The sequence below is a fragment of the Colletotrichum navitas genome (assembly GCF_030913465.1).
Source record: "Colletotrichum navitas strain CBS 125086 chromosome Unknown LY79scaffold_24, whole genome shotgun sequence".
NCBI lineage: Eukaryota > Fungi > Ascomycota > Sordariomycetes > Glomerellales > Glomerellaceae > Colletotrichum > Colletotrichum navitas.
Genome location: NW_026850570.1, coordinates 169,327 through 196,824, shown reverse-complemented (window position 1 = coordinate 196,824; position 27,498 = coordinate 169,327). Strand labels below are relative to the sequence as shown.

Genomic DNA, 27,498 nt, shown 5'->3' with positions numbered 1-27,498 from the left:
CCCATGCCCCGCCACGCAGTCGCATAAACTACGAGCAGTAAGATAGGTAGGTGCCTGAGTTTAGAAGGTTATCCGACAATGTTGTTCGAACGGGTCATGCAATGAAACGTTCGTTCGCTCAGCATGCAGGCGCCCGCCCTGACTCGTCGTAGAATTTGTTCCCGAACATCTTCATCCCCTTCGGCCAGTCGCAATCAACCAGTTCGAACTTTCCAAACTGCCGCGTGGCCAGTGCTGCCAATGCCACTGAACCTTCTCTACCACGCTAGCTGCAAATACGATACGTATGTCTACCTGCTCAAATGACAGGGCTGAGTCATGACCTGTCGCTTCGAACCTGGTGTTTACGAAGCAAAAAGCTTCTGGAATGTTTCCATGGCTTCGCGTCAAATCACAAGTCATACTCATGTCATGACTCCTACTTAGACATTGCCATGTATACATACCCCAAGCAACTTCCAACACGTCCGAAACCATTTGAAAGCGGACGAAAGTCAGGTTAGTCAAGTCAACAGCTGCGACACGACTTGGTCTAGCTATGTGTGATTACTGCAACGCTACCCTACCGGCCCAGAACCCTGGCATACAGCAAAGACATGAGCTTTCACTGGCCGTCCACTGCGGATGCCCTCTTCCCTGTACGGCTCTCCTTGAAAAGGTCGGATACATGAGATACCCCAAGGCTGCAGGTCCCCGGACTTCGGCTGCTTCTATGAGCAACAGAGGCGTCCATTGCCAGTCGACCCCGGCAGCAAAGGTACATGCGCTGCAGCTATAGAGCACGCGGCGCCGAGCCCGATGGAGGGATATGCACATGGTAAATGGTTGGGACCCATTCTGCGGAAGCCTTCATGGAAGGTCTTCATCGGCCCTGACCCTAGCTATAAGTTCGAGAATACTCCGTAGGCCCAACCCGAGGCCTCTCTGCTATCCTTGTCGACATCGCAGTGCCATCAATGTCCAAGTTGATCAAAGTGCCGTTTCTCTCTTTGGACCTAGGTCCCCAGCAATGTAATCCTCTTTTCTGTTTTTGTTTACAAGGTTTCACAATGAGTGTGTTCGCTTCGGCTTCGGCCACCTTTGTGACAATGGTTATTGATGGGCGATCTCAAGCCATGCAAGGTGGACACAATGAACAACGGCTTCGACCGTCGGCCCATGACGTGGTGGAGCTAGCCGACGCGTTTGAATACCGATAGGCCTTGACCGTTGGGTTGGGTTGGGCTGTGGCAGAGTGCAACCTCATCAGACCTCAGGGAGCCACTTGGCTGGCCACCTGGCAAATCCACTGCGGAAGTCACATGATAGTCCCTGGATACAACGGGGGGGTCCTTACCTTGTGTTTGATAGCAGAGGTACCGAACAAGTTCGATGGATGGCATGTTGTTACCGCCGGCCATCGAAAAGGCATCAACATATTTTCAGAGACAGCGCCTTAAAGCAGCCAACGGCTGCCGCTGAACGGTGCTCGCAGATGGCCTGACGAAAAGGGTCGGAAGCACGAGCTTCTGCTTCTTGAAGCATGACCGGCTTGTCGGTATCCAGCCGAGGAGGGTCACAATTTTACCCCTGTTTCATCGCATATCCTCCCCAGCAGACCCAAGTCGCCGAATGGGCTAATGCAGGAACGACGACGGTACGAACAGTTCTGATTGCCCTGCCTTGGGTGGCGGCACGGGGCATACGGTACGTACCCCGTCTACACTACCGGTACCATGACATCGTCCTGCCGCCGCGGCCTGCACATCCACATCCAGCGCCCACGGCATGCACAACAGTACTACGTGCCTAGGTACTTACGGTACATACGGAGTACATACATACATACTAGGTACTTAGTACACTTGGCTCTGGGATATCTGTACTGAAGTTACTAATACCCAGTGCCTAGAAGCTGGAGCAATCCAACGAAGTCGAGCATGTCTTATCGCAAACGCTCCTTTACCACGGCCAAGCCCGTCAGCTAAGCGACCTTTTGTTCCTAGCTGCTCTCCGCTCCGCCGCCCCTGGGAACCAGAGACCCGGATGCCTCCCTTCCAAGCCCTCGATGTGGCGTATCGGAGCAAGAGAATCGGCCTGCAGGACCCGGTTTAAGGAGCCCCAGACGCCCGGCTAAGAGCCCACAAGATCCCAGTCTCTTACTGTGCGACTACGCCGCGGAATAGGAGTTCTTACACAGTACAAACTGCCAGGTCAGAAGAGGAATGGGTGGACCTCCCAGGTCGATATATGCCCACACCGGCCCAGAGCACATACCATTGGCGGGTTTTGCCCTGTGATTCCCGGCCAGGCCGTCGCAGGGCTTCCACGCTTCCAAAGCTTCTGGAAGGTTTTAATACATCCTCAGTTCACTGGAGGAACAGTGCCCACGGCCCCTGGCACCGAGCCCAAGTGGTGCATGAAGGTTCCGACGTCTGCCATCTGACAGGGGATTCCTTAACCGGGCGGAGGGGCTGACGAACAAAAGCGAGCAAGAGCTTCAGGAGATGGCTTCATCTCATTTGCAGGATCCCATATGTGATTGATGGAAAGTTGTCTCATACGGCCCTGGCTTCAGCAACGCAGGGCAGAGTACGCTGCTACGCGGGATAACTACCGAGACGGAACAACAAGATACGAAAAAGCGGGACTTTTCCATTTTGAAAGGAGTACGGATAGTATTGTGACCTGTTATCGCATGCTTGCCAATCAAAGAGTCGTCGGCGGTTTGTTTCAACGATCAGTCATCTTCGGGCTTCCAGCAGAACTGCCCGGAACAACAACAATTTGTAGCAGGGTTGTGCCGACCATCACCGACGGCATATGCCAAACGACTCTCTTGGCAAACGGCACTGTTTACGTGATCCTCGACAACAGGGAAGCCGTTGAGTTTGCGAGCCAAACACCACTAATTTCATATGAATGGAAAACGTGTTTCCACCAACAAAACTGGAACACCACTGCCCCGTCCAAGGGCTTCCGTTGGAGGAGATTGTGGGTCATTGAGAAAAGATACACTACGGTTCAATGTCGTCTAAGCTACTACTGCATTGCACCCAGTGCATTGTTTTCTCGGCAGATCCGACTAAACTATACGGTAATGTGCAGCCAAGGGATTGTGAAGTCATTGTTGACTTCGTGTGCGCAGTCGGTAGGGCCAACTGTTGGCTCGTTTGTCAGTGATGGGGGACATCGATACTCGACATGCCTTGGGAATTTAGAAGTCGGTGTGGCACATGGATTTTATGTGTATCTATGCTGGGACTTAGGCGAGCGGACGGGATCGATCCGCCGGCTTCATGCAAGCACTCAAGCCGAGCCGCTTGTCTCTTTCGGGCCAGTGGCCTCCAGTCTTGTTACATGCCGTATTGAGAGAATTAGCCGCACCGATTGCTCCTAGATGAAACAGTCTTACCGCGGAACTGATCTTCGTCTAAAGGGGGAGGGGCCTCGCTATGGGAGAGGCTAGTCCAGAATCCGCCGCGGATCTTCTCGGTGAGGTCCTCGACTCCTTCTTGGAGTTGACAGATGCGGAAGGTCGCTGGCCTAATGTCGCTTCTCAAGTCTACGAACTAGCAAGGCTATGAAGGTTGGTGATGATGGTGATGATGATGATGATGATGAAGGGAAAAGCCAACATTCCTGGCCTGTACCGATAGAGAAAAACAAGGGAAACATTTCATTCTGTCGTAATGGTCATTGCCACAATCCCCTCTGCCATCCCATGTCAAATCCCGCGTCCCTAAAAATCGCTCTGTCTCTCCGAAGGTGCTACACACTGGCGACAGATATCAGTCATCGACTGAGTTTCAAAGACCAGACACCCCGAACGGAGCGACTTCAGACGAGGTGCCCAATATATCCGTGGTGTGCGGGCTGAAGACCCTTCTTCTCTCCTGTCGAGACTCCAGTCGGGTGGGGGGGCGTTGTATGTCATGCCAAACATAGGCAATCAAACAGGCCGGTCCGAGAGCTGACGCAGATTCCTGCATCGCCTTGTCACCATACTCACGTTCGCCCTTCGATGGCATCCATACAGCTATTGGGGATACTGGGGCGCCAGCCGCTCACTTAGTCAGAAGAAACAGAGCAGTCTGGCTCAACAGGTCAATGCTAGCACACGAGCGACTTGACGAGTCCTCAGAAGGTTGGCAAATGTCTTGGCTTCGTGAATCATGGACGCATGCTAGTTGCCATCCGTTACAATGTTGGTGCACAGCTGCGTTCCGTCCGAGGAGCATTAGCGAGCGAGTCTCATGTCGCCCGTGCTCTGGCCGAGAGCCACGCGTCTCTCCGTCGGCGGCTGCTTTGGGCACGTCGGAGGATGAGCCGGATTAGCCGTCAGACGGCGGCCATCTCTATTCAAATTCCTATACGTACAAGGAGAGGGATATCGACCGTGTGTTTCGCGACAATGACGACAGCAGGTTAACCTTTCCTGGTACCCGCCGGTCCGACATTCCACAACACCAGCACCGCGAAAAGACTACTCCGCCCTGCCCTGACAGCGGCTGTCGTTCCGTCCACGTGCACACGAGAGTGCATTTCCCATTTCGTGGGGGATCGACTGGTGTGCTCCTGAAGGAACCAAGTAAGTGGTCACTTCGAACCCAAAAGCACTACCGTAGACTGTGGCAAACGGGGGCGATTTGGGATCGAGGGACCAGCGGCCGTGGGGCGTCCGTCCCCAGGCGAAAGTGACAGGAGGAAGTGAGCAAAACTTGGGCCGGACAGAAGACGACGGATGGGATGGTATTGCAAGCCCCCGACTCAGCAGGTAAATTGATTATCGGACGCAGTGCGGCATCGCGTATGGTGGTACGGACAACACGCTAAGCAAAAGGGAAAGAACTTGGGGCGCATGCCACGGATTGGCCATTGACCGAATTATTCCAGATTGGCCACTTTTCGAGTCGCAGTCGTTCTGTCCAACGACGCAAATATGAAGGCTCAGGCAAACGAGGTTGTCGCCGTGGCCCGCCCTCGTGTTCGGTATAGTCCGTCTCAGCGAAAAGACACGCAATCAAACCCTCACATGCGGTTATAATATGATATGCACCAGGCTGCGGAAGGATTCCCGTACCCGCAGCGAGATGACAACTTTTCGACAAGCATACCTGGATGGTTAGGATTGAGGAAAGCGGAAAAGGGGAAAAGAAAAGATAAATCAACTAAAAAGTAGAATAAAATAAAAATCACCCCACCCCAGCATATCCCCAAAAAATCACTGCTCACCGACACCAAGCTGAAGAAGCAAAGAGAGGGTCCGGGACTGGCTCCCCGGTGGGATAACTGCTCACCGACGAGGGACAGGTTTGGGAGGCCGGGGGGAGGCACGATGATCAACAACGGATCGCTGCCACCGTATCCCCCCCCCCCCTTCGGAGGCGAGGAGCACGGCAGGGAGAGGCGTGGCACGCCCGGGCCCCCCAAGCCGGCGTCCGCGAGAAGAGGGCAAGGAGCTAATCAAGGGATGGAATGCACGAGACGACGGACGTGCTCACCTGGCACTATCTTGAGCCGGACAATCAACCGTGCCCTGACGGCTGTTGACTGTCAGGATGGGCCTAGCCAGGTCAGTCTCGGTGAAGGCGTCACAGGGATCGCGACACAGAATTGTGGTCTGCCAGAACCGACTCGGGCGAAGGGACTCGACGGGTCGATTAGCGCAGAGAGATATGCGCCAAGAATCTTTCTCTTGGTTGCTCTTTTTATTTTTTATTTTTTTTATACCATCTTTCTTTTTTTGTTCGTTCCCGACCCCTTGCCCTTCTGGGCGAGATGATACATGACGACAGCAGACAATGGCAAGCTATTTTTACCGACTACAGCGCCGGGTTACGCAATATGCCGTGCGCATTGGAGCTGAGTTGAGCTGAAGTGAGCTGCTAAGTCGAGGACGGAGCTAATTAGGGACGCGTCTGACTAAAACAGCGGGCTTTCCAAAGTCGGATGCGACAGCAGCGCGTTTTGATCCGTCCAATCGGTAGCAAGGACATGCGCTAAGGGCCACGGCCAGAATGTCAGGACGGCATCAAGCAGAATAAGGGGGAGGCAAGGCTTTCCCGGAGCCGCAGTTTGGAGGATGGGAAGCATGCAAGGCGAACCGCGGCGAGAGAGAGAGAGAGAGAGAGAGAGAGACACGGCATGGCGACAAGGGGAAGGGGTAGCAGCTCCTATTCACGATGATACATGGACTTGATGGGGGATACGGACGGATTGGTTGCCTAACTTCCCCCCTGTCCGGCGTGGCCATCCGGGAGGATCGCAGCAGAAACGACGAGCGCCAGTGCAGTGCAGAGATACTATGTAAGCAGGAGGGCAAGCTTCTTCTCGCGACCTCACAACGCTGAAGAGGGCGGATGGGCTTCCGGTGAGCTAAGGTGAGCAAGTCGGACGTGGCAGCCGGTACGTAGACCACATACTTCATGGTGCTGTATGGTTACAGCGGCGGATGCTACCGTATACTCCGTACCTACCTACCTACCAATGCCAGGTATTTTGGATACTCGGTAGCTTGGGTAGGTACGGATAGGTGGGTTGGCCTCACTGCCGGCTGGTATGTATACATAGCCGGGTAGTATACTCTTTTCTCCCTCGCTCTCCTCCTTGTTCGTCGAGTGGGAAGAAGGTCGCCTCACTGGCCCGGGTTTGCTTCCAAGCGGACGGATCTGCCTGCCTCTGGTACTACTACGTGTACGTAGGGTTTGATTGATATCTTTGTACCTCAGACGCAGCGTACCGACGACGCGGTGCAGATACCTTGTCTCGTGCCGCTGCTTGAGGAAGAGTGGGCCGACGCAACGTACCGAGAAACTGTTTCCGTAGTCAGCATGTTTTATGTATGTGTGTGTGTGTGTGTTTTCATCCGTCAGCGGTTCTACACAGTACGATGGTGTTCCTCTCTTCTCATGTCCACGAACAGGCGTTGCCGCCGCGGATGCGAACGCGAACCAAGGCGTCCGTTGTGGCTAAACAGCAAACGCTGCGGCAAAACATGAGGTGAGCTGCACTAATTACGAAACAAACTCTGGGAAGACACTTGGACCTGTCGGATGAAGGGGGAGGGGGAAGGGCCAACAGAGTAAGAGACTCACTCAGTACCGACCTACTTACCTACCTATACCGCAAATGAGCAGCGCTCACGTAGGCTGCCTCATCACGCGCCCAAGTCGGGCTAAGCCATCCCACCATTTCTCACGCCTTTTCTCTAAACAATTGTCAAATTAAAGAGGAAAGGAGAGAAAGAGAGCGAGCGGCCCGACTCTCTGCCACACCGAGCTGGCGCATGCGCGACCGCGAGAGGCTACGTACGGCATTACTCTAGTCTCAATCGATGCAGTTCTAGATTCCCCATTACCCCCATCACCCCTTCACTCCTTCTTCTCCCACTTCGTAGATAGGAACGATTTCTTTGCCTTGCCCCGAGGACGATGCCTATTCGAAGGGGACGACCGAAAGCAGGCCGGCGGTGCCCGTCTCGTCCATGGGCTGCTGTTCATCGTCGTTCTCGACCATCAACAAACACCGGGGCTTTCATTCGTATGACCGACCACCTGAGCAAGGGTTCAGTTTGGCCCGCTCGTTGCTGTTCTTCTTAAGACTCTCATAGTCGATCATCTCTGTGAAGGGGGCCAGCCGGGCTCGGAAACGGGTAAGGGCAATCAGTCGCCTAGCGTGCAGAGCTGGGTACCCAACGCAGCGCCAGCACCAACACCATCAGTCATCACCAACGCCAACGCCTTGCACTTCAAACTTGGGAGCGGTACGGGTACCTGGCATTGGCTTGGCATGGCGTGGCATGGGATGGGCGAGTTGCAGGGAAGGCCACAGGCCATAATCCGGCATGGCTAAGTCCACGCTCCTCTCCATTCTGGCTCCCCTGCTTGCCCCCTTCCCCCCTTGGAGAATATGAAGGGGGTCCTGGCCCGGAACTTGGGTACTGAGGTACCTCACTTGGGCCTTGCAAGTTGCCGCGTTGGCCGGGGGGGGGGAGGGTGCGTTTTCACACCTGCAGCAGAAAGCAAGCAACGGCATCCTGGTCCCTTGCCCCCCCTCCCATCCCTTCCCTTGGTTCCCTTCTCCCCTGCCCTTTAATTTTTTGGAAAAGCAAAGGAACCAAACCTAGGTAAGGAACATTACTATCCATGACCAGTCAGGCCAGAAACATACCCCCCCCCTTCTACCCTCCACATCCCAGGACAGAAAGACAGAGAGAGAGACTGGGGGGAGAGAAAGAGAGAGAGAGAGGGAAAGAGGTGTCTGATCTGGCCTGGTCTTCGTTGACATTGCCGTTGCATACCTAGCCGTACGCCCTACGTGGTCCAGTACAAAGTACCTTACCTACCTACCTAGGTTGGTAGGTAACCAGGCCATGGATAGATGGCTCCCCTTCCCTGCGCTCCCACCCGCCCTGACATTACATTACATTACCTACCTACTTTACATTGCGAACAAGAAGAAAAAATTTCCCATTCTCGGTCGGGGCGTCGGTCTGAAATAATAAGAGTTCATCACCCTCTCCCTCTCATCCGTCCTTTCCTCCTGGACTCCCATTCTTTTAACCACCTCTCCCTCTCTCATCATCTCCTCGTCCTTCCGGCGCCACGCCCTGGTCTATCTCTCTCTCTCTCTCTCTCCCTCCCCCTCCCTCTGTAAACATTTTTGCATATCGTCACTCTACTCCCCGCCTTCCTGCCGACCAGCACTAGCAACCTGCATACGCAGACAACTCACACACGCGCGCCCCCCTTTTTCTCCTGCTGCAACTTCACCGCAGTCTCTGGACACCGTTGGCAATACCCGCACAACAAGAGACTCGTCCGCTCGACCCACTGCTTCTCGTCCTTCTTAGCGAGAGAAGCTGCAGCAACCCATTTCCTCGTCTCGCACCGTACCGTACCGTGCCGTACCAGGAAACCTCGCCTCTTCGCCTTACAGCCAGCCCCCTTCTTCTGGACTCACTCGCCGCCGCCTGCGAAATCTAGCCAGCAAGAGCTTTCACATATCTCATTAATCCAAGACCCGATCCCGCGCTCGGTCAAATAATATATCACAACGCCGGAACACGCACAAAAGGCAAGAACTCCCCCATCCAGGAACGCCTTCCGAGACCTGCGCAACCAATAAATCACCCGTCCGTCCCAACGTCCCGCCAAACTAGCCGGGTCCCAACCCTTCCTTCAACCACACCTTGACCGGTCTGCGACTGCGCAAAGCCTATCTTGCTCGAGCCATCCCCATGCAACGGTGCCGATAATACGCTCCCACTCTTCGTCTGTTTTGCTTCAGCTGCTCCTATTTTTCCCTTCCGCGAAACAACCGAGCAACATTGGTAACGCCCAATTCGGCAACATACCCAGGCCTCGCATCAACACCGCTTCTTGACCCCCGTCGGCTCTCGCCAATCCCATTCTCTAAAGACACTCGCACCCAAGTCCTTAACGCAACTTCCAACACGTTGCACTACTACGGTCTGAATTGTGAGTCAGAGCTGCAGCAAACTTACAGCGCCCACCCCAGCCAATTTCTACGTCTCTATGAGCACATACCCCCAAAAAGTTCCTTCCCAAATTGGTCCCTGTCGATTCCCATCGCCGCGTCGCCTTCATTTCATATAAAGTTGCCGCTTTGTCCTCGCTCATCCCGAGGTTTTGATCGAATCATGGCTAACAGACGATTCATAAAAGACATCGAACCCCAACCAACTCGCGCCCTCACAAGCACATTCACAGAATCATCTTTCAAAATGGTTGTCAGAGAAATCACGAGCTTCTCCAACATGGGCCGTGGTGCCTACGACACGACTGGAGTGCCCAAGCCTCCCCCTCGCCCCAAGCCTCGATAAATTGGCCTCGCGCCCATTCTTCACGAGCGACGCAACCGACGTGCTGCGAGCACGATCCACTATGATTCCCACGCCCGCCTTCGTCGCTTCGGCCGACATGATGGCTTCCACACGCACCCGAGAGGATCAACCGCCATCTCTCGGCTGCCGCGTCTCATTCTGATGTGTCAAGCATACGCACGCACTCTCTTACACCCACTTATCTCTACAACTATACTAATACCGGCGGTTCTTTTCCACCTGTACCACCACGCCTGTACAATCAGCGCCATGGCCGATTTCGCAACATTTATCATACACCATTTAATACGCATTCCCCCTCGAAGACTAGAACATACCGGCTCGCAGCCACAACTTGCTTCCCAGCAGCAAGGCGATTGGGAACGCCGATACGGTTTTCATGATGTGGCATCGATTTTGCTTTTATGTGTTGTGGGATTCATTTCCATCCCACCTGTATTGGAGATAAAAAAAAAAGGGGCACGGCGTTACAACATAGACGGCTTTGGGAGTCTTTTTTTGCCATTTGGAGACGGGGCTGTTTTTGTCCTTTTTTTCGACGCCTCCCTGTCAGCTCTCACATCCCGCATCTGGGACCCTCAAACTTCTTACCACACGACGCCTGGCGACGGTTCTATATCCCCGGCGGATCCATTCCGAACTGTCGGTGAGCCCTTCACAGCCAGTTGGTCGGGCAGCAACGCATGACAACGCAACCACCGCCCTCGGCGCACATGGCACAATGCCGCCTCAAGCGTCACTGAGGGTGTGGGACGACACTTTTTTTCTTTTGGAGGAGTTGTTTGGACAGGGGCGAAAAAAGAAATATGCAAGCTCCGGGCTCTTGATTTGTTTATTTCCTTTTTTTTTTTCTTTTTTTTTTCCCCTGTTTTCACTACTGGGCACTCTTGATATGGGACGGGTTACAAAAAATATCTGGGATGCGGACTGGGAAAAGAACTGATTGCGCATATAGACTTTGCATTTGGTGTTTGTTATTTTTTTTTTGGCTTGTACTATCTTTTTTACACTTGATTTCTTTTGGGTTGGTTTTTTCTACTCATGACCAGGTTCCTCGCGGTCCTGGGAACACAGAGAGAGAGCCAAGGATATGTCAGCAACGCTTTCCTACTTATTATCACACCCTTCTTCCCCTTGTCAGAACAAGGCAATGGCATCGACGGATTATCACACCACGCTGTTTATTATTCCCAATTATTTGCTTTCTCATAGTGTACTCGAGACCTAGGGCACCAAGGCCAGTCGGTCGTCCTCTACTTGGTGGACGAGCTGGGCTGGACTCAGGAATCGACAAAAGATACCCCGCGAGTTTAGCCCTCGTTAGACTGAATGTATAGTACTACTAGTCTCTTCCTTCAAGAGCCAAGATAGCTACACAGCGCCAGCGCATCGAAAAGTAAACCAGGAAAAACAATTTTGAACAAAAAAAAAACCCGCTTGATAATGTTGCATCCCTTTGGCTCACACTGACACACCGATGGTTGGGCAACCCCTCCAAGGCTGGGAATGCCCAATCTTGACGTAGAGACATGCCAGATCTGGCAGACGTGCGTGGAGAGTGTGTGCAGGATGCATCTGAGACGGACAGGGGTGGTTATGGGACATGAGCATTCCCCCGACTTGATGAGGGCGTCAACCTTGCATTGGCGACTCGCTTCAATAACGAATCGAATGGATAGCAGCACAGCAGTTGCTGACCCGACACCTTTGAGGAGGGGGGAAGGGGACGGGGGGCGAAGGGAGAAGGAAAGTAGCAAAGCATCGATCACATCACACACAGGTCACGTATCCGGGGGGAGGAAAGGGAGAGAAGGAATCTCAGATGCGAGGGGAGATCGGAAGCCGGGGTGGCGAGCAGATGTGAGAGCGGCTTGAAATGGCCCCCAATTCTAGGAGAATAAGGGAGAGAGAGAGAGAGAGAGAGAGAGAGAGAGAGAGAGAGAGAGAGAGAGAGAGAGAGATGGCCAAGCCTGACTGAAGTATCGAATCGTGGCCAAGGCGAAACCAAATGGTTAGGGGACCGTCGGTGTCTGACATGACAAAATGCAAATCCCCCCTCTCCCCGCTTGTGATCGGCGCGTGCCGGCAATCTAGGGGCGCGCGAGGAAGCGGAGCGTGCGTGCGTTGGCAAGTGAAGAGCCGAGAGGGGAGCCTGTAGCCTGCCGGTGCTGGTTCACTAATGGCAAAAAAACAGATGGGCCAAATAAAGGACTTTGGTTTGAGACAGACAGCCTTCATAACCTAGTCTAGCGAACGGACGGACGGGAGGGGCGCTTATGCGCTGCATCGTCAATCCGTTTAGCGGGAAGGGAGTGGAAAAGGAAAAGAAAGAAAAAGCAGGAAAAATAATAACAGATAAAAAAAAAAGTAATTCGACAAAGGCCTTGACCCCTTGGCGTTTCCCAATTTCCCAGAGTGACACATTTATCTGGTGGTTGGCCTCCCTCTCCTTTGACGATTCTTGTCGTCGATGGGGGCGCATGCGCGCGCTGGCGGCCGGGGAACGGCGGTTGAGGGCCCGAGGCGGCCGGGGATGCGGCCCAGTGGTTATTTATCTCGCCGGCGTTGCAGATGGCTGACGAAGAGGCCATGAATATTCAAGGTTGAATGGAATAACAAAGTCTGAGAGTGCAGGGGGTGTTGGTGCAAGAAGAAAGGGTAATTAGCAAACGTGACCAAGTCCGAACCTGCGAGGAAGGAGAAGTGTTCGGATGACGTGAAAAAAGCATGGAGGGAGCATGGGACATGCATGGGAAGCGTGGCGATTGTAAGCATGTGTGTGTGTGTGTACGGATATGTGTGTAGCATACACTTTGATTTTGCTAACGTGTTTCATTACACGCGTAGAGCCTGCCTGCGCCAAGCCCTTTTTGGGGGCCTGGCGTCGGGTGTGACGTTGGAAGGGGGTTCCAGGACGAAGCTATTTCCGGCCTTTATTCTTTTATTGGGTTCGGCAACGATTTCCTTACTCAGAATACGCAGACAGCGATCGCACTGTTGGTTTTCGACAAAAGAAGTAAAACGAGGCATATCAATGACAGGACCAGTAATGTCACTGATACGACGACAGATGGGTTTTTCTCTCTCTCCCGAAGAGAGCTGATCATGTTGGGTTTCAAGGGACTCGAGAGGGGGGGGAATGGGGTACAGGATATGGACCAGATGGGTTGTGATTCATTGTCTCGCGATATGGCACTGAAGTCCGTATCCAGCACGACTCTTCCAACCGGAGAGGTTGAAGAACAGAACAGGTCCGATAGGACGGCGGACGGCGGACGGCAGAAAAGGGCCCGGCACGAAGGTGGTGTGGTTGCGGGTGAGTTGCCCTATGTCGTAGGTGTTGCGTCGTCGCGTGCGCGCGTGGGTAGCGGATGGGCTGTTGCCACGCGTGGGACGACAAGGGGAGAAGGAAACAAGACGTTCTCAACCGCAGGGACGCCGCATGCAAACACGCCTCTGATCAGGTACGAATGCCTAGTCCTGTGAGACTGCCCGAGCACCAAGCTGCAGGGTCTCTTTTCTTTTTCCACCTTTCCACGTCTCTCTCTCTCTCTCTCTCTCTCTCTCTCTCTCTCTCTCCCTCTCGGACGCGGCGTGTATCACGGCAGGCGGCTGCGAGCCATCACCGCCCCGTGTGAGCTCGGGGTTCCACACTAGTCGCCGACTATTGCGCAATAGGTTGGGGCAACGTACATTTTGGGTTCGATCATGGCGCCGAGCTGGACGCGGCGACAAAACGGGACGCACGATATGCGAGTACGAAAATTAGAGGGGAGTCTAGGCACCTTCAGGAACAGGAAAAGGACGGAGGGAAAAGAAATAAGAAAGGGGTGACCTGTCATGGTGTGGTGATCATGGTGGTGGTGGTGTGTGGGTGTGTAGGTGGGTGTGTGGGTGGAGGAAGAGCAAGCTCCTATCACTGTAGCAGTTGTCAAGCTTGGAGCTTACTATGTATGGCTTGGTTGTGTGGCTGCATGGCTACGAGGTCGCGCGGACCTGCAAAAGGTCACCGATTGCTGCGCTAATGCGGCAGCGGCCCCGGGAACCAGCGCGCTGGGACCTTCCTCCCTTTTCTCTTTTGCTGCTTTCGGGAGTGACCCGTGGTGGGCCGGAGGGAGGGGAAGGAAGCACCTACACGTGTATCGTAGAAAAGGAGCTTCTGGAACTGACCAATGGGAGGCGAGGAGATGTCGGTTTAGCTCGGAGACGGATGACCAGGCAGGTAGGTGCAAGGGTCCCAGGGCAATCTGCCTTGAGTGGGTACGAGGCAATGAATGTACTATACAAGCATAGAAGAAGAAGAAACGTACTTGCTTACCTCAGGCACACCCCGACCACACCTTGGCATACCTCACCTGGCCCTCCTCACCTTACTTCCAAGTGCAATGTACATTCACTAACTACCTATATAGTCACCCGCGACAATAAATTCTCCCCGAATCCGCGATTGCACTATAGTTGTTTGTTCTTGACTCTGGTAGCTTCCGGGTTGAGTCGACACTCGTTCGCTCGGTGGTTCTCTCCGCGGCAGTGAAAGCACTTGGTGCAGGCATCCCCGGTGTGACACTTCCAGCAGTTCGAGCATATCCGCCTGCCCAAGCAAGCCTTCTTGTGCATGACGGAATCCTTGGCGCCACACTGTTGACAAAGCTTCGCCTTGGGGCAGTTGCTAGTCAGGTGTCCGAGCTCGCGGCAGTTGCTGCATTTGATCTTGGGGCATGTTACACGTGCGTGGCCGGGCTGCTTGCAGTAGCTACACGAAAGCTGGTCGTTGCAGTCATCATCTGTGTGAGTCGGGCTGTTGCAGTTAGTGCAAGACAGTACCTCAAGCTTGTAGTTGAACTCGGAGGCATGAGCGATGATCTGTGCCAGCTTGCTCTTTTGGGCGCGGAAATCTGCAAGCATGCCTTCGTTCATGATGATAATCTCTGCCTGGATGGCTCTGGTTGTCGCAAGGCAGTTGCGGTTTGGGTCTGTGCAAAAGCCTGCCTGGTCAGTCTGAACATAATCGACGATAACCAAGTCACGTTCTTCGCCTTGAGAGGAGTCAAGGGTGCGGACGTCGAGGCGTTGCAGATCTTCGTCTGAGATACATCCCTTGGAACGTTCATCTGCTAGCACCTGTCGGTAGAGGTTGACCTGTGCTTTGTACAGGGGGACAATGAGGATTCTGGCAGGATTGGTCGTCGAGAGATCTGTCAAACGATCGTTTTTCAGAAATCCCTTCACTTGATGCAGTACCCATTCGACATGCGTGCGGTTCTCGAACGAGGTACCACTGCGGGTAGCTCTGGTGCGAGGAAATTGCACAACAAGACGAGATGTCCTTTTCGGCGCGTTTGGGCCGAGTAGTTTACTCAGCTCATGGGCGAATGCTACCGTCGACTCCGGCCATTTTTTCGTTCCCGGAGCGCCTCTCATCATGTCCGAGTAGTTGACTCTGCTGGGCATTGCCCGAAGGTTTCCGTGGGATCGATGGGTGACGTCCAGCCACCCTAGCTCGACGCCGGCTCTGGTTGCTCTTTCCAGTAACGATACCGAAAGCTGCCAGATGAAAGGGTTCTCGGTAGCTCTAGCCGCTTGACCGACGTAGGGAGTCAGCTGTAGAGGATCGCCAAGGAAGAACCAAGCCAGCGGATTATAATGCGCGATAGTGATTAGAGCACTGAGTTCTGACTGTCGAGCGGCTTCGTCCATAAAAAGGAGCTGTGGTTGAAAACGCCTGACGGTCATATTGGCAGAGGCCACTGGCGTAGTGCAGATGATCCCTTTGAAGTCGGCGATCATGTCGTGGAAGACATTCTTGATCAAGAGGCGAACCTCCTTGATGTCTTCTGCCTCGAGATTGCCGTCGCGTTCGCTTATGGCGAGGAGATTGAGAAGCTCTGGATACTTGTCGATATGAGAGCGGTAGTAGTCCATGGCAGCAGTGTCGGCGGATACGTTTTTCGAAATTCGAGCACGCTTTGATCGACCCTTCTTGTACCGATGCATCTCTAAGCCCATCTTTTGCAATTGATATACAGCGAGAAACTGGGGGGCTGGGTCCACGTCTGCGTCCATTGCATTCAGGCGGGCTTCTGTCGCGTCGACATCGAAATGCTGGAACAATTTCTCTTGCCCAGGCACGAGGGTGCTAGTCAATGACTTGACTTCAAAATCGAGACCGTACAGCCGCATGACTGTGGGTGCTTCGTCCAGACCAAGGTTCTCAAAGTAGTCGTGGAACTTTGTAGCCATGTCGTCTACCGCCTGGTTGTTCGGAGCGACATACATCGTTGGCACCGGTTTGGGCTTACCTTTGCCGAATATGCAGGCCGCCAACATGAACATGATCAAATGCGTCTTGCCAGACCCTGCGACTCCTGGGATGAATGCCAAGCCAGCAGGCAGGTTCTTGAGCTTGTCGATGATGACCTTTTTGGCTCCATCAAGCTTCGCAAATTGATCCTGGATTGGCTGCGGACACTCGCTTTGGTCTAGCTGATTCAGTTGACCGAGAATCGGGAACGTGTCATGCAAATTGACAGAGCGTGTGCTCTCATCGCTCTGGAACGATTGGATGTACTTGAATGCTTCCAAGCTCTGGGGCCCCAATGTGGCAAGGGTGGCCGACGCAGGGTTATGGAGTGCATTAATCGCATAGATCTCTGCCTTGATGGTTTTGTCGGATGGTGTGCGACGAATAACCGCTTTGAAGTCCTTGAAGTTCTGGCAATTGACAACATTTTGCAAGTACGCCTGGATCGTACAGCCTGGGTCCAGCTCGATGAATGGCAGTTCAACCGAAATTGGGATCCGAGGGGCGGCCCTGTCTGCATCCTCGCCTCGTGGCTGGAGAGGGCATGATGTGACGTATATCTGTGTGTCGAATGGAAGAGTTGGAAGTGTGATATCCATTCTTGTGGCAGGGAACCAGATGGGCTCTTGGTCACTAGACGCTTCAGCATCTTCGCACATCAGAGAGTCTTGATGTCCGAGAATGAAGTTTTCAATCATAGCAGCGTGCTCTTCTGCGCTGTTGGCTTCATCGCGTCGCAATTCAAGGACGGTCGCGTCGTCGACAGGTGCACTCATCAAAGTGGCAAGGTGCTGGCGGATCGAATCAAGGAACTCTGTGTCATCATAGCTCTCATGCGCCTCAATATGAGATATGAGGGATTCGCGTGCCTTTTGAATGTCTGGGGGGGCAACCGTACGATTGATCTTGATCTGTGGGAGTTGTATATGACAGGGTTCGCCGTAAGTCGGGAGATGAACATCGTGCCCCTCAGGATTGATCGCCACAATGAACTGTGAATCGTTTGTTCCTGGCATGGGAATCAAGTATGCCGGGAACTCAGATGAGACAACGTCAAAAGCCGCAGCCTGCTCGGCGAAGGCTTGGTTTGCTGAACCAACGATGTGAGTGACCATGTACTGGTCTTCCGTTTCGAAACGAACCAGAGACAATTGTCTGGGCAGATCTCTGGGAAGACCTGCACCTGCTCTTGGCACACGATCAAGAGGTAAGTCATGGGCTGTAGGACTTTTTCGGAACCATTGGTCTAGTGGCGTCTGGTCTCTGTCTGTGCTCAAGCATGTGGTAAACATGTTTCGAAGGTCATCTGCAAAGTTGTCGCCTTCCTTCAGAACGGGTTTCTGGATAAGAAGCTGGATGCGAATATTCTGAGATCTGAGAATGTCTTGGAGAGCAATCAGCTCTTGCAAACGGTATCCATTCTGTGGCTGCTCTGTTAACTTCGTCTTGATTTCGACAGCCTTGTCGAAGTTGGACACTGAACGAAACTGGTTGTTCGAGGCGTTAAAGGTGACCTGTGAGACATCCATGGCGATCTGAATGAGGTCGTAACGAGCAATCGCTTCTGAGTGGTGCTCCTTCAGGGCAGCCTGCGATTCTTTCTGCGAGAGTTCGGAAATAACGACGTGGTTCATGTGTCGAAAGTAGATGAGGACCTCACCAACGCAGGTGTTTGACAGACCGGCGTCGTTCAGATGAACTTCAAGTTTGGCGTATTTCAGCATCAAAGGTGAGATAGTTGCAGGCTCCAATTCCAATATGAACGAGAGGCACTCGTCTGAGCACTCGCCGAAGCTCTGGGGGGTTCCTTCGGCATTTGGGGCAGAAGGCCTAGAAGACCAGTTCGTGTTGCCATCAGACAGCGTTGCGAGACAGCCGAAGGAACCAAGCAGCTCATGAGGAACCCACTGTAACAAGTGGTTAGGTTTCGTATGTAAAAAGGTGGCACCCAGATTGAGGTGTAAACTTACTTGAACATCGTAAACTGTCTCTTCGACTGTTTCTTCGACCTTTTCCTGGCCACAGTCTGTCCAGCCTTCTGCACTTCCACCGAAATCCTTAAAACATTGTTAGCTACGACGCGAATCAAATGAAGCAAGCTTTAAATCAAAACGTACCTGTGGACCGAAGTCGGCTGCGTCGGTACCTTCAGCCATGCTGGCCTGATGTCTTCTTGCTCTGTGTGTTCGATGAGCTTGTCAGCTGTGCACCAAAACAGAAGAAGGGAAATTTTCGACTCGATTGAAAAGGCGGCCTGGGAATCAAATAGAGAGACAGACGGATAGGGAAGGAACTTTGGAAAGCAAACAGAAATGGAAGGAAAGTCACAGAAGGGCAGGAGAGGGGGAACAAGATCAGACCTAAATCTGGTACAAGGTAGGCTTTACTATGTAAGTTTATTTTAGAACTTCATAATAATCTTACAACTAACTAGGCAAGCGCAACTTACCAAAGGTAGTTCAGCATCTGGCTTGTCGCAGAACTCTGACCAAGAAGGGTTGTACAAGAGAAAATACGCCTCGATAGCAGGGGCCGTTCTAAGGCGCGCAGGACATGGCAGTGTTCTCGTCAGACACCAGAGGGTCAGCTGAGGCCCCATATATGACAAAATAGGTCGGGAGGCCTAACCTTGGTGTTTTTCCTGACGACCAGGCTACTCACCAGCCAATCTCTAAGAGACGACTAGTAGTCCTCTTCTGCCTCCCCGAGGCTGCCTCTCAGGTGTCATGCCAGGGGACCACCGCCAACTTCTTCTATTCCCAGCATGCTCAGTAGGTCACGCAATATCCGGTTTACAGGTGGCTTTATATGGCTCGCTGGATCGGCGAACCAATATGCCTTCTGTACGGTGAGGGTGTGCCGGCACCCAACATTCCCCAACGGATACCAGGACCAATATAAGCAACCTAGTGATAGCTTTGGGGTGCTCTGTATGGCCCGCCGCAGACGGCGTTCAATGGCCGTGTGATCTTGTTGGGCAGTGCGATATAGGTGAGTAGGGAGTTCACAAGTCCCAGAAGTTTCCATCTTCAGGACGCCATAGATCAAGCCAGACTGTCACGACCATCATGGGCGTATATGCAGATGTGTTAGAGCAAACGGGGAGGATTTGACGTCGTCCAGCACTAACGGTGAATGTCACAAGGTAGTCGGCACTCCCCAAATCATAAACTCCAATACACATCCGGACGAACAGTGTGTGTATCCTCCATCCCGTCTTCCCAAAAGATTACAAGTCACTCGATCGACTTCTGTCGGTCTTCAGTCATGAGCCCTCTGTGGATGAACTCTAATACGAACCTGTGCCTACTTACGAGTACCCCTCGCCGTACTTGCTTGAGGACACTGTTGAGCTCCTGGGACGTATACGCCTCCATGTTCTCTGTATCTCCCGCTAGTATTCCAAGTGCCTGCAGTTCCGGAGACGGCAATAATGGCCTCATTCGTCCTATACTTCTAGGGCTCAATAGTTAGCATAATCGCTGATGTGAAAGCGATGAGTGGGCTAACCGAACACCGCAGTGGATTTGGGCCCGTCTTCCTTTTCCCCGATGATCATATACTCAGCAGGATTTGCCAGTTCATGGAGACAAAGATGTGCTTCCAACCCGCGCCCTATGCTTTGTCGTCCTTTGCGTAGTCGGGGGCGGCAGAGACAACACCCACTTCAACACATATCCACCCCAAATCCCAATACCCTCTTTCTTCTCATTAAGCTAAAGCTATTTTTGCCTGCGCTCGACATGGAGTTTGCTTTTATGGATGGAGGTTTCGTTAGGGTGATTGAATCGCAGGCCGAGTTTGTGGCGATAACAGCAAACAGGACAGCCACAAATCCATCTCTTTGTATGCCACAACGTCCTCCATTCGCCTAAGTATTAGACGAGGCTCGTCCTAGAAAACGATAAGGCTATGGACGTCGCAGTCGCCTTGCGTCCCACATCACGTACGATCGTTCTTAATGTAGGTGCTAAGAGCAGACGATGACCACAACCCCGTCTATAAAGACATATATGTCCACGTCCTATGCGGAAACCCAGAGCCCTCAGTTGTTTACGCAGCGCGCTCGCGGTTTCTGTCTTTTCAGCAGTATTTCTCGAGGACAAGCTCTCAAAGGTAGTCAAGAACGCTATTCTTCCACATAAGTAGATCATCTCGCCCTTTACTAGTTCCAAAGCAAAAAGACTGTCAATACTGTCGTGGTCTCTGAACGCTTTGACCGCGAGTAGAATAGCCAGTACCGAGAGCATCGCGTTGCAGATAAGTAGCCATGGGCCCTATCGTACTCTTCCTTAGGGCCATAACGGTAACGCGGATTTGCAATGATTGAGATCGGGTATCCGTAGTCTGTATGCAAAGAGGATCCCCTCAGATCGTTAGACAGGGCTGAGGGCGGGGCAGAAGTAGCAAGCAGGAGGAGGTAGGAACAGCTTGAAAATAGGAGAGCGCAACCTCATATAGATGCAAGATTCACACAATGGTTCCTATCAGTATAGACAGTTAGCTAATCGCACAGCGTCTGTCGCATCAGGCCAAGTGATAGGCTTCTGGATGTCGGGGGAGTCGAGGGTACCGGAAATCGGGCCCCTTGCCCAACCTGCATTCATCCCCTCTCCTGCCTAGCAGCATTAGCCATTTCTTCGTCCATAGCAAGATCACGTAAACTTGGCATGATTCGGGCAACAGCGAGGCGGTGTGCCCTGTTGGACGGGGTGGTCGAGGTGGTTTAAATCCTGAGCTTCACTGAGCATGCCTGAGCTGGGTCAGCGATGCTTACTAACTAAGTACGGACGCACGTCCCAGAAGTCTGGTGGGAGACTACCTAGGTAGGTACTGCATGGCTGCGTAAGGTGCTGACCTATTTCGGCAATTGAGATGCAGGGGGGCATTCGCCTTGTTGTTGATCTTACATGGTGGTGTATAATTTGTTGGACATGCCTCCAACAGGGATCGTACTCTTTGTACAGTACGTACAGTAGCAAAGCACAGAAGAATACCTGTCAGACCCGATTGGTTTAGGGCTGTTTTCGACCTCGTTTATCGCTTGTTTTTCTTTCCTTCTCCTTCGTCTGGTTTTTCATCTATTTATTTCTTTTTTCTTAACCCTCGAGGACTGTCCCCCTAAAACGGAATCTCTTTCCGGTTTCGAAGCCCGTGGGGACCGAGTGTCATGGCTCCCTGCTGTACGTACGTCGCCGGCCAACACAAATGACTGACCGAGTCTGCAGTTGTTTGCGCTGCTCGAGAATCTAGCCTGTTATTTGACGCGCCCAGCCTCCTGCTCGTTGTGTCATTTGGTGGTTTGTTTGCCCGCCGCGAAATGACACCTGCACAAACTTTCCTCATCATCAACGACCAACCGTCAATCAACGACCAACAACCAACAGAAACATGCAAGTTTGCAACAAACACACGCGCACACACACTGTGCCATGGTGGCAACCAACAGACACATGCGGTTTGTTTGTCACTTGCCTGATCCATACCATTGGCTATATGCACAGAACCCTAGATAGAGTCGCAGCTGTGTACCGGTACTCACACCACACTGAAGTACGTATCCTCTTCCTTCCTCTTTCTCTCTCACCTGCATGCGCGACAAACCCCAACCGAAAACTTGGGAGCTCTTGGTTGCGACTGTACTTTGCTGCGCCTCTACCTTGCATCAACCCTCGTCCCTGCCTCGTCCCTTTCCGGGTGTCTTTGTCGGCGTGCCAAACATGTCATCGATCCTCGTATTAGTGTACAACGGCAGCAATAGCATGAAAAAAAGAAGCAGGAAAAAGAAAAGAAAAAAGAAAAAAGAAAGAAAAAAGAAAAAGCAAACCCGGCCGTACCGCCTGCGAGGCCCCCATATGGTCGCAAACTCTGCCTCGCGTGTCCCGTCTTGGCCGTGCCCCAACATCCCGCCGTGGTCTGCGCAGCGGCCGGGGTCGGGAGGGCATCAAAACATGGCCGTCGCATGGCGTTCCATAGCAGCCTCAGACACCACCTCCTCGTCATGGCACCACTGGAGCGGGGAACGCACGAGGGAAACAGCCCAGCGACATGAGACTTTCTTGTCAGTCATTCTATTCTGGGGCCCTGACGCGGTGGCTGTGGCTTCCTACCCTACCCAAGAGCCTCGATCTGGCGGTTTTGGCTCGCTTGGGGAACGACGTGTTGTGTACGCAACATTCCCCGTCTGGCTTTTGGGGGCGTGGACGGTAAGGTGGTTCCGGGGGAATGCGACGTCTCAACCAAGCGGTCGGGTTGTCCTTCTCCTTGTCCTCGTCTTCATTCTTCACAAGTCTTATCCGAGGGACACGACAAAGACGGATCTGGCCCCCAACCAACAAACTCTCCGACCATTTTGTTCGCCGCTCAGCCAAGAAGAGCGGCCATGGCATGGTCGACGAGACTGAGTGGACGGGATTATTTTGACAAGTAAGAGAACGTTTCTTCCCATCTTCCGCCACCTCTTTCGGCCCCTGGGTGCCCTGAGTCGTCTGGTACGTACTCGAGCACATTTTCCCAAACGTACGGCATAGCCCGGTCCTATAATTACGTACGTAGCGTACACTTTTCCATGTCGCATGCACATCACTTCCAGGCCTCCGTCGTCCCCAACCTCTAGAAAAGTTCGTTCCGTGATGGTCCTTGCTTCCTTCTCGAAGGCCCCCTTGACGACAGGGACAGGTGGAATAAAGGGGATCCAGAAAATCGGTGAGAAGCGAGAGACAAAGATGACCTCTACGTCTTCCTTGCCCTGGTCTCGGGAAAACAACAGCCCCTCGAGAAGTGTCTCTGCGATGCGTCCATGACTGAAAATCCTCAGGGGCGAGGGGTGAGGGGGTGGTTATGACTTCTGCATATCCCAAACCGATAAAATTTCCCGGGGGCTGTGGTTTTGGAAAAGCTCCTTTATCCGCTTCTTTTTTTTGTTGCTTTCCTTCTCGGATTTCCGGGATCAAGGGGGGGAGCAAAGATGGGTATCCATGACGTATAAGTACACTAAAGAAGGTACTGCAGTTGCCCCAAATCCTTTCCGGTCGCTCGCGGCTATCCTCCTCTCCATCCGCCATGCGGCCACCGCAGCCGGGGCATGGATTCCGGGCTGCCGAGGGGCCCTGACGGATCATGGGAGAAAAGAAGGGAACAAGACGCACACAGTATTCCTAGTAAAGGAGACGGCTAGGTACAAAAAGTCTCAAGGGCCGCCCGGTCCCATCTTTCCGTATTCAACACACACCTGCGACCCCCCATCATAGGGACCCCAGTCAGATTCAACCAGTGGGAAACGTTGCCGTCCTAAACGAACTCCATTCCGCACCAGCTGCCATCATGGTTCCGACGACGACTTTGAAGGATACCACAGGACACCACACCCCTCCCCCTTGTCACATCACCCCGGCTGAAGCAAACTGTGGATCTCGTTTGTGTCTTTCTTAATTTTACCATGTTGATTAGAATTTCGGACTGTTCTTCTAGCGCGCTCCTCTTTTTCCTTCTTCACCTTCTTCCAGTGGGGGGCCTTGAGAGACCCAACTGAGCCAGCAAGGGCCGGGTAGTCTGGCTAAAATTACCCGCTCAACAGTCCAGCGGTCCAGCGTAGCGACGGCACGCCCCCCCCCCCCCCCCCCCCTGTGACCGAGACCACCAAATTTCAAACCCGTTGGGCGTCCCCTGCCCTACTACGCTACTAGTTTACACATGCCTGGTAGAGTTTACCATGGTGTACACGTATGCCTGCGCGGTGCGCTACGGCCCTTCCCCCCGGTGCTGGGAGGAGCTTATTGCCACTGTAAAGGGACCGCTGGAACGAACCCAACGTCGGATCCACCGGCGGCCCCTTTTCCCCGGTGACATGAGACTTTGGGAAGCGAAAACACAGAGAGACAAACACCTTGGGATATTGACTCACCGGCTCACCGGGGGACGTTACCATGTATATTTCTGTAAAATTGGGCTTCCTTTCGGTCTTGCAACTGCCGGGGGACGCATCGTCCCCCCCTTTCCCCCCCATCTCCAAGGAGCCCAGCCTAACCTGACCTTTGGGAAAAGGTTGATTTCTCTGCCGGGACCGTCCACCGGACCGAATCCAGCATCTGAGTGGCACGTCGTTGTCTCGGTGAAGCCTCACCGGCGTGGATCCCATCTCATTTTCCGCCCTGCAAGCATGGAGACCCTGTTGTCGAGGTACAACACGTATCCCGGCCAGGAACCACAACTCATCATCTCGAGTGTCCCCATCTTGGGACATCGAGGCTCCCCTTCTAGAACATCCGCATACGTGCCGGTTGGCCGGAACAATCTACCTGTATACTCCGTACACTACACTACATACCCAAACTACAGGTTCGCATTCACCCCTGGAGACATCCCCACCCTGCCCTGGAGCTTCAAGAACCTGCGCTGCGGTGTTACCGACTGCCAGGCCCGATGCCATACCCGTGCTCGTCTCCCGTCGTCCCCGGCGAGGCTTGCTAGCATGGACTCCTGAGACCCAGTCCCTTCGCGCATTGTGCCCGTACTGTAGTACTTTGTAGTTTATATGCAGTACCGGCTCCCGAGCCCGACCCTGCCTGTTGGAAATGTGACAGATCACATGTTCCAGGGGTATTCAGATTTCAGGGTACACATCGCTGTTCAGAGATTAGTCAAACCATCCCACTGGTACGACTGCACGACGGGGAAGACGCCCGGCCGACGGGGAAGCAAAAAGGAGGAAGATGGGGGTGAACGAGACAACATCCATGGAGGGGGTAGGGGGGTGGGCGACTCGCTCACTCACTCACACGAAGAGAGATGCGATGCCCAAGGGGGTGTAAGGGCGGTGGAAGAAGAAAGCTAAGGACAAAAAGTAAAAGAAGACTCACGTGCGTCTGGCCAACGGCATGCCCTCCCTCACCCTCGCCCACTCGTCCAGGTCCACATCCACGAAGCCAACGGCCCCCTCGGCGCCCTCTTCCGCCCCGCCCTCACCGTCCACGCCACCGAGCTCAAGCCTCACCCGGCCCCAGGGGTCGACAACCATGCTGTGCCCGTAACTGCTCCGCTTCGGGTTGTGCGCGCCCACCTGCGCCGCGGCGATGACCCAGCTCTGCGTCTCGATGGCGCGGGCCCGCAGGAGCGTCTCCCAGTGCGCCTGGCCCGTCCGGACGGTGAAGGCGGAAGGGTACAGCAGGACCTGGGCGGGTCCGACGGCGGGGTCGACGAAGGGGCTCCTCGGGCCCGGGTGCGTCAGCGCGAGGGCCGGCTCGGCGAATCGGAGGTCGAAGCAGATGAGACTGCCGACGCGGCCGACGGGGGTGGGGAACGGACGTGTCAGCGAGGTGCCGGCCTGTACGGTTGCACTCTCGCGGAGGGAGCCGAAGTCGAAGAGGTGAAGCTTGTCGTAGGTCGCGGCCTGGTTGACGGTGCCGTCGGCGTTGATCCAGAGGCTGCGGTTGAGGAGCTTCGAGACAGACTTCGAGGCGTCCGGGGCGGCCTCGGGGATGGGGACGTGGATCCCGACGCTGACGGCAAGGGAGTGGGTCTTTGCTGCCTCCCGGAGACCTAGCACGAACGGGGACTTGGACTGCGGCTGGGCGAGGGAGAGGGACTCTTGGGGGCTCGAGGCGATGTAGTCCGAGGCTTCAGGGAGGAAGAGGACCTAAGGTGGCGTGTCAGCCGCGGGTTTTCCTAGACTCCGGTTGTCTCACTGTCCCTGGGGGGGTTTTCGTGCCATGCAGCAAGCCATATTCTTGTTGGACCAAGAGGCAAGGGGGAGCAACAGTACCTTTGCGCCACCTGAGGCCGCCTTGGCGACCAGCCTCACGCATTGCTCGAGGTTGTGCGACAACGATGCCGTCGAGCATATCTGACCGACAGCCTATCATGGTACGTATGTCAGTGAACCGCGGCGACCACGTGGCTGAAGGTTTTGGGATGGATAGCCGTTACCGCGATCGCCATGATACGAGATGAGACGGGAGTCCGGGATGCTCCTTGGGACGGGAAGATCTGGGAAAGCGGAGGGATGCCTGAGTTGTCAGCCTTTTGAATGCTGTCTAGGCCGTCCACGTGGCCTTCACGACTCGGGTTGTTTACAGGTTAGGTGCGTGTGGTGTGTGCAGCCATGAGCGGTGACGATTTTCATGTAACGTGGACGTGTCTGAACTGCTTGGACGGTGGAAGCGCCCATCGACGTTGATTCTCGGGCGGTGACCCCTCCATCTTATCACTTATCTCACGGTGGGTTGCAGCGGGGTAAAGGGCTGTCCCAACCCCCATCGGCATCCATCCCCCCCGGTCATTGCGCTCAGCAACATGAGACGAACGAAGCTAGATCTCGACGAGACCTTGAATTCCATGCCTGGTCATCTCTTCAGAGCCTATTCATACCGTCGAGTTCAAGTGAACTCTGTACGCCCAGCAACAAACGGCCACAAGGGCGCACGACCGACCGCGCGCTTCAGTACCACTCGTCGCCTCCGTAGCTCCCATCCAGCTTCCCCTCCCCCTCCAGCCTCGCCAGTGCCTCTCTCACCCTCACGACCATGGCCGCGCCGTACTCAGGCCCTCCCCGCGGCGGCGCCGGCTTGCTTGAGTCCTGCCTCAGCCAGGGGACCGTACGCACGTCCGCGGACGCCCGCGCGTCGGCGACCGCCCCCTGAAGAGCCGCCGTCGCGGCGTCGTGAAAGGCGCCGCCGAGGATCACGGCGCGGGGGGCGGCGGTGTAGTTTCCGCTTCCAATCCTGCTGGTTTCAGGATGGGGGGGTAAAGGCCGGGAGGCGAGGAGGGCGGGGAGGATCGCGGCGCCCGAGGTAGGCGACGTGACGAAGTGGATGACTTTTGGGGGGTGTTAGTGTCACTCCAGTCACCAGTTTGTGCGTACGTATATGTAATTATTTCAGATGTTGCGAACAGTATGGAGAGAGAAGGGAAAAGGGATCGTCAGAAGGTTACGAAGGGCGCTCGTCTGTTCCTGGCTTACCGTCGTATTCCGGCCTCAGACCGGCGATGACTTTGCTACCGACCTGCTCCGTCTTGCCGCAGAGCACGACGGGTATCGCGGGCGACAATGGCTCACGAGGCTCTTGGGGTTTACTGGCGAGCATCTCGCGTTAATTCTAGGCTTCGTCGGTTCGGGTTTCAAAATCTTGCTCCGTGGCGTCTTGGGTCGCCTTGTGAGACCAGAGCTGTATACTTGCTAGTAGACGTCTCGCAACCGAAACACACACGCAGAGAGAGAGAGAGAGGGGGATAGAAAGCCTTTGGGAGAAGGTTTATGATGGCTGTGAAAACACTCTGGACCCCAAGTGGTGGTTCGTATATGGAGTGGGGTACAGTAGTCTGTGACTGCGCTTAACAAGAGGTCGAATGAGTT

At 54.0% G+C, this 27,498-nt stretch overlaps 12 protein-coding genes across 12 annotated transcripts; 6 read left to right on the top strand and 6 right to left on the bottom strand.

Annotated features, from left to right (window-relative positions):
* Positions 1 to 2,393: 2,393 nt before the first annotated feature.
* LY79DRAFT_551429 (uncharacterized protein) lies at positions 2,394 to 3,549 on the top strand. Its single transcript, XM_060557648.1, has one exon. It carries the CDS (start codon positions 2,525 to 2,527, stop codon positions 3,377 to 3,379), a length of 855 nt encoding a protein of 284 aa, XP_060414910.1. The 5' UTR covers positions 2,394 to 2,524; the 3' UTR covers positions 3,380 to 3,549.
* A 2,167-nt stretch (positions 3,550 to 5,716) lies between these two features.
* On the bottom strand, positions 5,717 to 6,191 carry LY79DRAFT_551426 (uncharacterized protein). Its single transcript, XM_060557647.1, has one exon. The coding sequence runs from the start codon at positions 6,073 to 6,075 to the stop codon at positions 5,905 to 5,907; it is 171 nt and encodes a 56-aa protein (XP_060414909.1). The 5' UTR covers positions 6,076 to 6,191; the 3' UTR covers positions 5,717 to 5,904.
* Positions 6,192 to 7,034: 843 nt separating this feature from the next.
* On the bottom strand, positions 7,035 to 7,957 carry LY79DRAFT_551424 (uncharacterized protein). Its single transcript, XM_060557646.1, has one exon. It carries the CDS (start codon positions 7,815 to 7,817, stop codon positions 7,644 to 7,646), a length of 174 nt encoding a protein of 57 aa, XP_060414908.1. The 5' UTR covers positions 7,818 to 7,957; the 3' UTR covers positions 7,035 to 7,643.
* Positions 7,958 to 10,632: 2,675 nt separating this feature from the next.
* Positions 10,633 to 11,289, top strand: LY79DRAFT_174967 (uncharacterized protein). The gene has a single exon (XM_060551252.1). It carries the CDS (start codon positions 10,768 to 10,770, stop codon positions 11,182 to 11,184), a length of 417 nt encoding a protein of 138 aa, XP_060414907.1. The 5' UTR covers positions 10,633 to 10,767; the 3' UTR covers positions 11,185 to 11,289.
* Positions 11,290 to 12,462: 1,173 nt separating this feature from the next.
* On the top strand, positions 12,463 to 13,068 carry LY79DRAFT_174949 (uncharacterized protein). The gene has a single exon (XM_060551251.1). The coding sequence runs from the start codon at positions 12,597 to 12,599 to the stop codon at positions 12,948 to 12,950; it is 354 nt and encodes a 117-aa protein (XP_060414906.1). The 5' UTR covers positions 12,463 to 12,596; the 3' UTR covers positions 12,951 to 13,068.
* A 1,133-nt stretch (positions 13,069 to 14,201) lies between these two features.
* On the bottom strand, positions 14,202 to 15,498 carry LY79DRAFT_551413 (AAA domain-containing protein). Its single transcript, XM_060557645.1, has one exon. The coding sequence runs from the start codon at positions 15,296 to 15,298 to the stop codon at positions 14,300 to 14,302; it is 999 nt and encodes a 332-aa protein (XP_060414905.1). The 5' UTR covers positions 15,299 to 15,498; the 3' UTR covers positions 14,202 to 14,299.
* A 734-nt stretch (positions 15,499 to 16,232) lies between these two features.
* LY79DRAFT_551412 (uncharacterized protein) lies at positions 16,233 to 16,584 on the bottom strand. Its single transcript, XM_060557644.1, has one exon. The coding sequence runs from the start codon at positions 16,573 to 16,575 to the stop codon at positions 16,336 to 16,338; it is 240 nt and encodes a 79-aa protein (XP_060414904.1). The 5' UTR covers positions 16,576 to 16,584; the 3' UTR covers positions 16,233 to 16,335.
* Positions 16,585 to 21,583: 4,999 nt separating this feature from the next.
* Positions 21,584 to 21,979, top strand: LY79DRAFT_551398 (uncharacterized protein). The gene has a single exon (XM_060557643.1). It carries the CDS (start codon positions 21,645 to 21,647, stop codon positions 21,888 to 21,890), a length of 246 nt encoding a protein of 81 aa, XP_060414903.1. The 5' UTR covers positions 21,584 to 21,644; the 3' UTR covers positions 21,891 to 21,979.
* Positions 21,980 to 23,088: 1,109 nt separating this feature from the next.
* On the top strand, positions 23,089 to 23,681 carry LY79DRAFT_551396 (uncharacterized protein). Its single transcript, XM_060557642.1, has one exon. It carries the CDS (start codon positions 23,126 to 23,128, stop codon positions 23,396 to 23,398), a length of 273 nt encoding a protein of 90 aa, XP_060414902.1. The 5' UTR covers positions 23,089 to 23,125; the 3' UTR covers positions 23,399 to 23,681.
* Positions 23,682 to 23,808: 127 nt separating this feature from the next.
* Positions 23,809 to 24,938, top strand: LY79DRAFT_174828 (uncharacterized protein). The gene has a single exon (XM_060551249.1). The coding sequence runs from the start codon at positions 23,860 to 23,862 to the stop codon at positions 24,628 to 24,630; it is 771 nt and encodes a 256-aa protein (XP_060414901.1). The 5' UTR covers positions 23,809 to 23,859; the 3' UTR covers positions 24,631 to 24,938.
* LY79DRAFT_174865 (carbon-nitrogen hydrolase) lies at positions 24,702 to 26,333 on the bottom strand. Its single transcript, XM_060551250.1, has 4 exons — positions 26,073 to 26,333; positions 25,909 to 26,001; positions 25,003 to 25,782; positions 24,702 to 24,772 (listed from the first exon to the last, which is right to left on the bottom strand). The coding sequence occupies exons 1-3, from the start codon at positions 26,082 to 26,084 to the stop codon at positions 25,003 to 25,005; spliced, it is 885 nt and encodes a 294-aa protein (XP_060414900.1). The 5' UTR covers positions 26,085 to 26,333; the 3' UTR covers positions 24,702 to 24,772.
* Positions 26,334 to 26,583: 250 nt separating this feature from the next.
* On the bottom strand, positions 26,584 to 27,229 carry LY79DRAFT_669156 (uncharacterized protein; the record flags this gene model as incomplete). Its single annotated transcript, XM_060563604.1, has 2 exons — positions 26,584 to 26,960; positions 27,106 to 27,229. The coding sequence occupies 2 exons, from the start codon at positions 27,227 to 27,229 to the stop codon at positions 26,584 to 26,586; spliced, it is 501 nt and encodes a 166-aa protein (XP_060414899.1).
* Between the last annotated feature and the right edge of the window lie 269 nt (positions 27,230 to 27,498).

Bases quoted from the DNA above. Each gene is read 5' to 3' on its own strand.
- LY79DRAFT_551429 (XM_060557648.1), top strand. From the start codon at position 2,525: ATGGAAAGTTGTCTCATACGGCCCTGGCTTCAGCAACGCAGGGCAGAG.
- LY79DRAFT_551426 (XM_060557647.1), bottom strand. From the start codon at position 6,075: ATGCTTCCCATCCTCCAAACTGCGGCTCCGGGAAAGCCTTGCCTCCCC.
- LY79DRAFT_551424 (XM_060557646.1), bottom strand. From the start codon at position 7,817: ATGGCCTGTGGCCTTCCCTGCAACTCGCCCATCCCATGCCACGCCATG.
- LY79DRAFT_174967 (XM_060551252.1), top strand. From the start codon at position 10,768: ATGCGGACTGGGAAAAGAACTGATTGCGCATATAGACTTTGCATTTGG.
- LY79DRAFT_174949 (XM_060551251.1), top strand. From the start codon at position 12,597: ATGGGAAGCGTGGCGATTGTAAGCATGTGTGTGTGTGTGTACGGATAT.
- LY79DRAFT_551413 (XM_060557645.1), bottom strand. From the start codon at position 15,298: ATGCCCAGCAGAGTCAACTACTCGGACATGATGAGAGGCGCTCCGGGA.
- LY79DRAFT_551412 (XM_060557644.1), bottom strand. From the start codon at position 16,575: ATGTTGTCAATTGCCAGAACTTCAAGGACTTCAAAGCGGTTATTCGTC.
- LY79DRAFT_551398 (XM_060557643.1), top strand. From the start codon at position 21,645: ATGCACAGAACCCTAGATAGAGTCGCAGCTGTGTACCGGTACTCACAC.
- LY79DRAFT_551396 (XM_060557642.1), top strand. From the start codon at position 23,126: ATGACGTATAAGTACACTAAAGAAGGTACTGCAGTTGCCCCAAATCCT.
- LY79DRAFT_174828 (XM_060551249.1), top strand. From the start codon at position 23,860: ATGGTGTACACGTATGCCTGCGCGGTGCGCTACGGCCCTTCCCCCCGG.
- LY79DRAFT_174865 (XM_060551250.1), bottom strand. The intron at 25,783-25,908 runs GTACTGTTGCTC...ACGCCACCTTAG, and splicing joins CGGCCTCAGGTGGCGCAAAG to GTCCTCTTCCTCCCTGAAGC.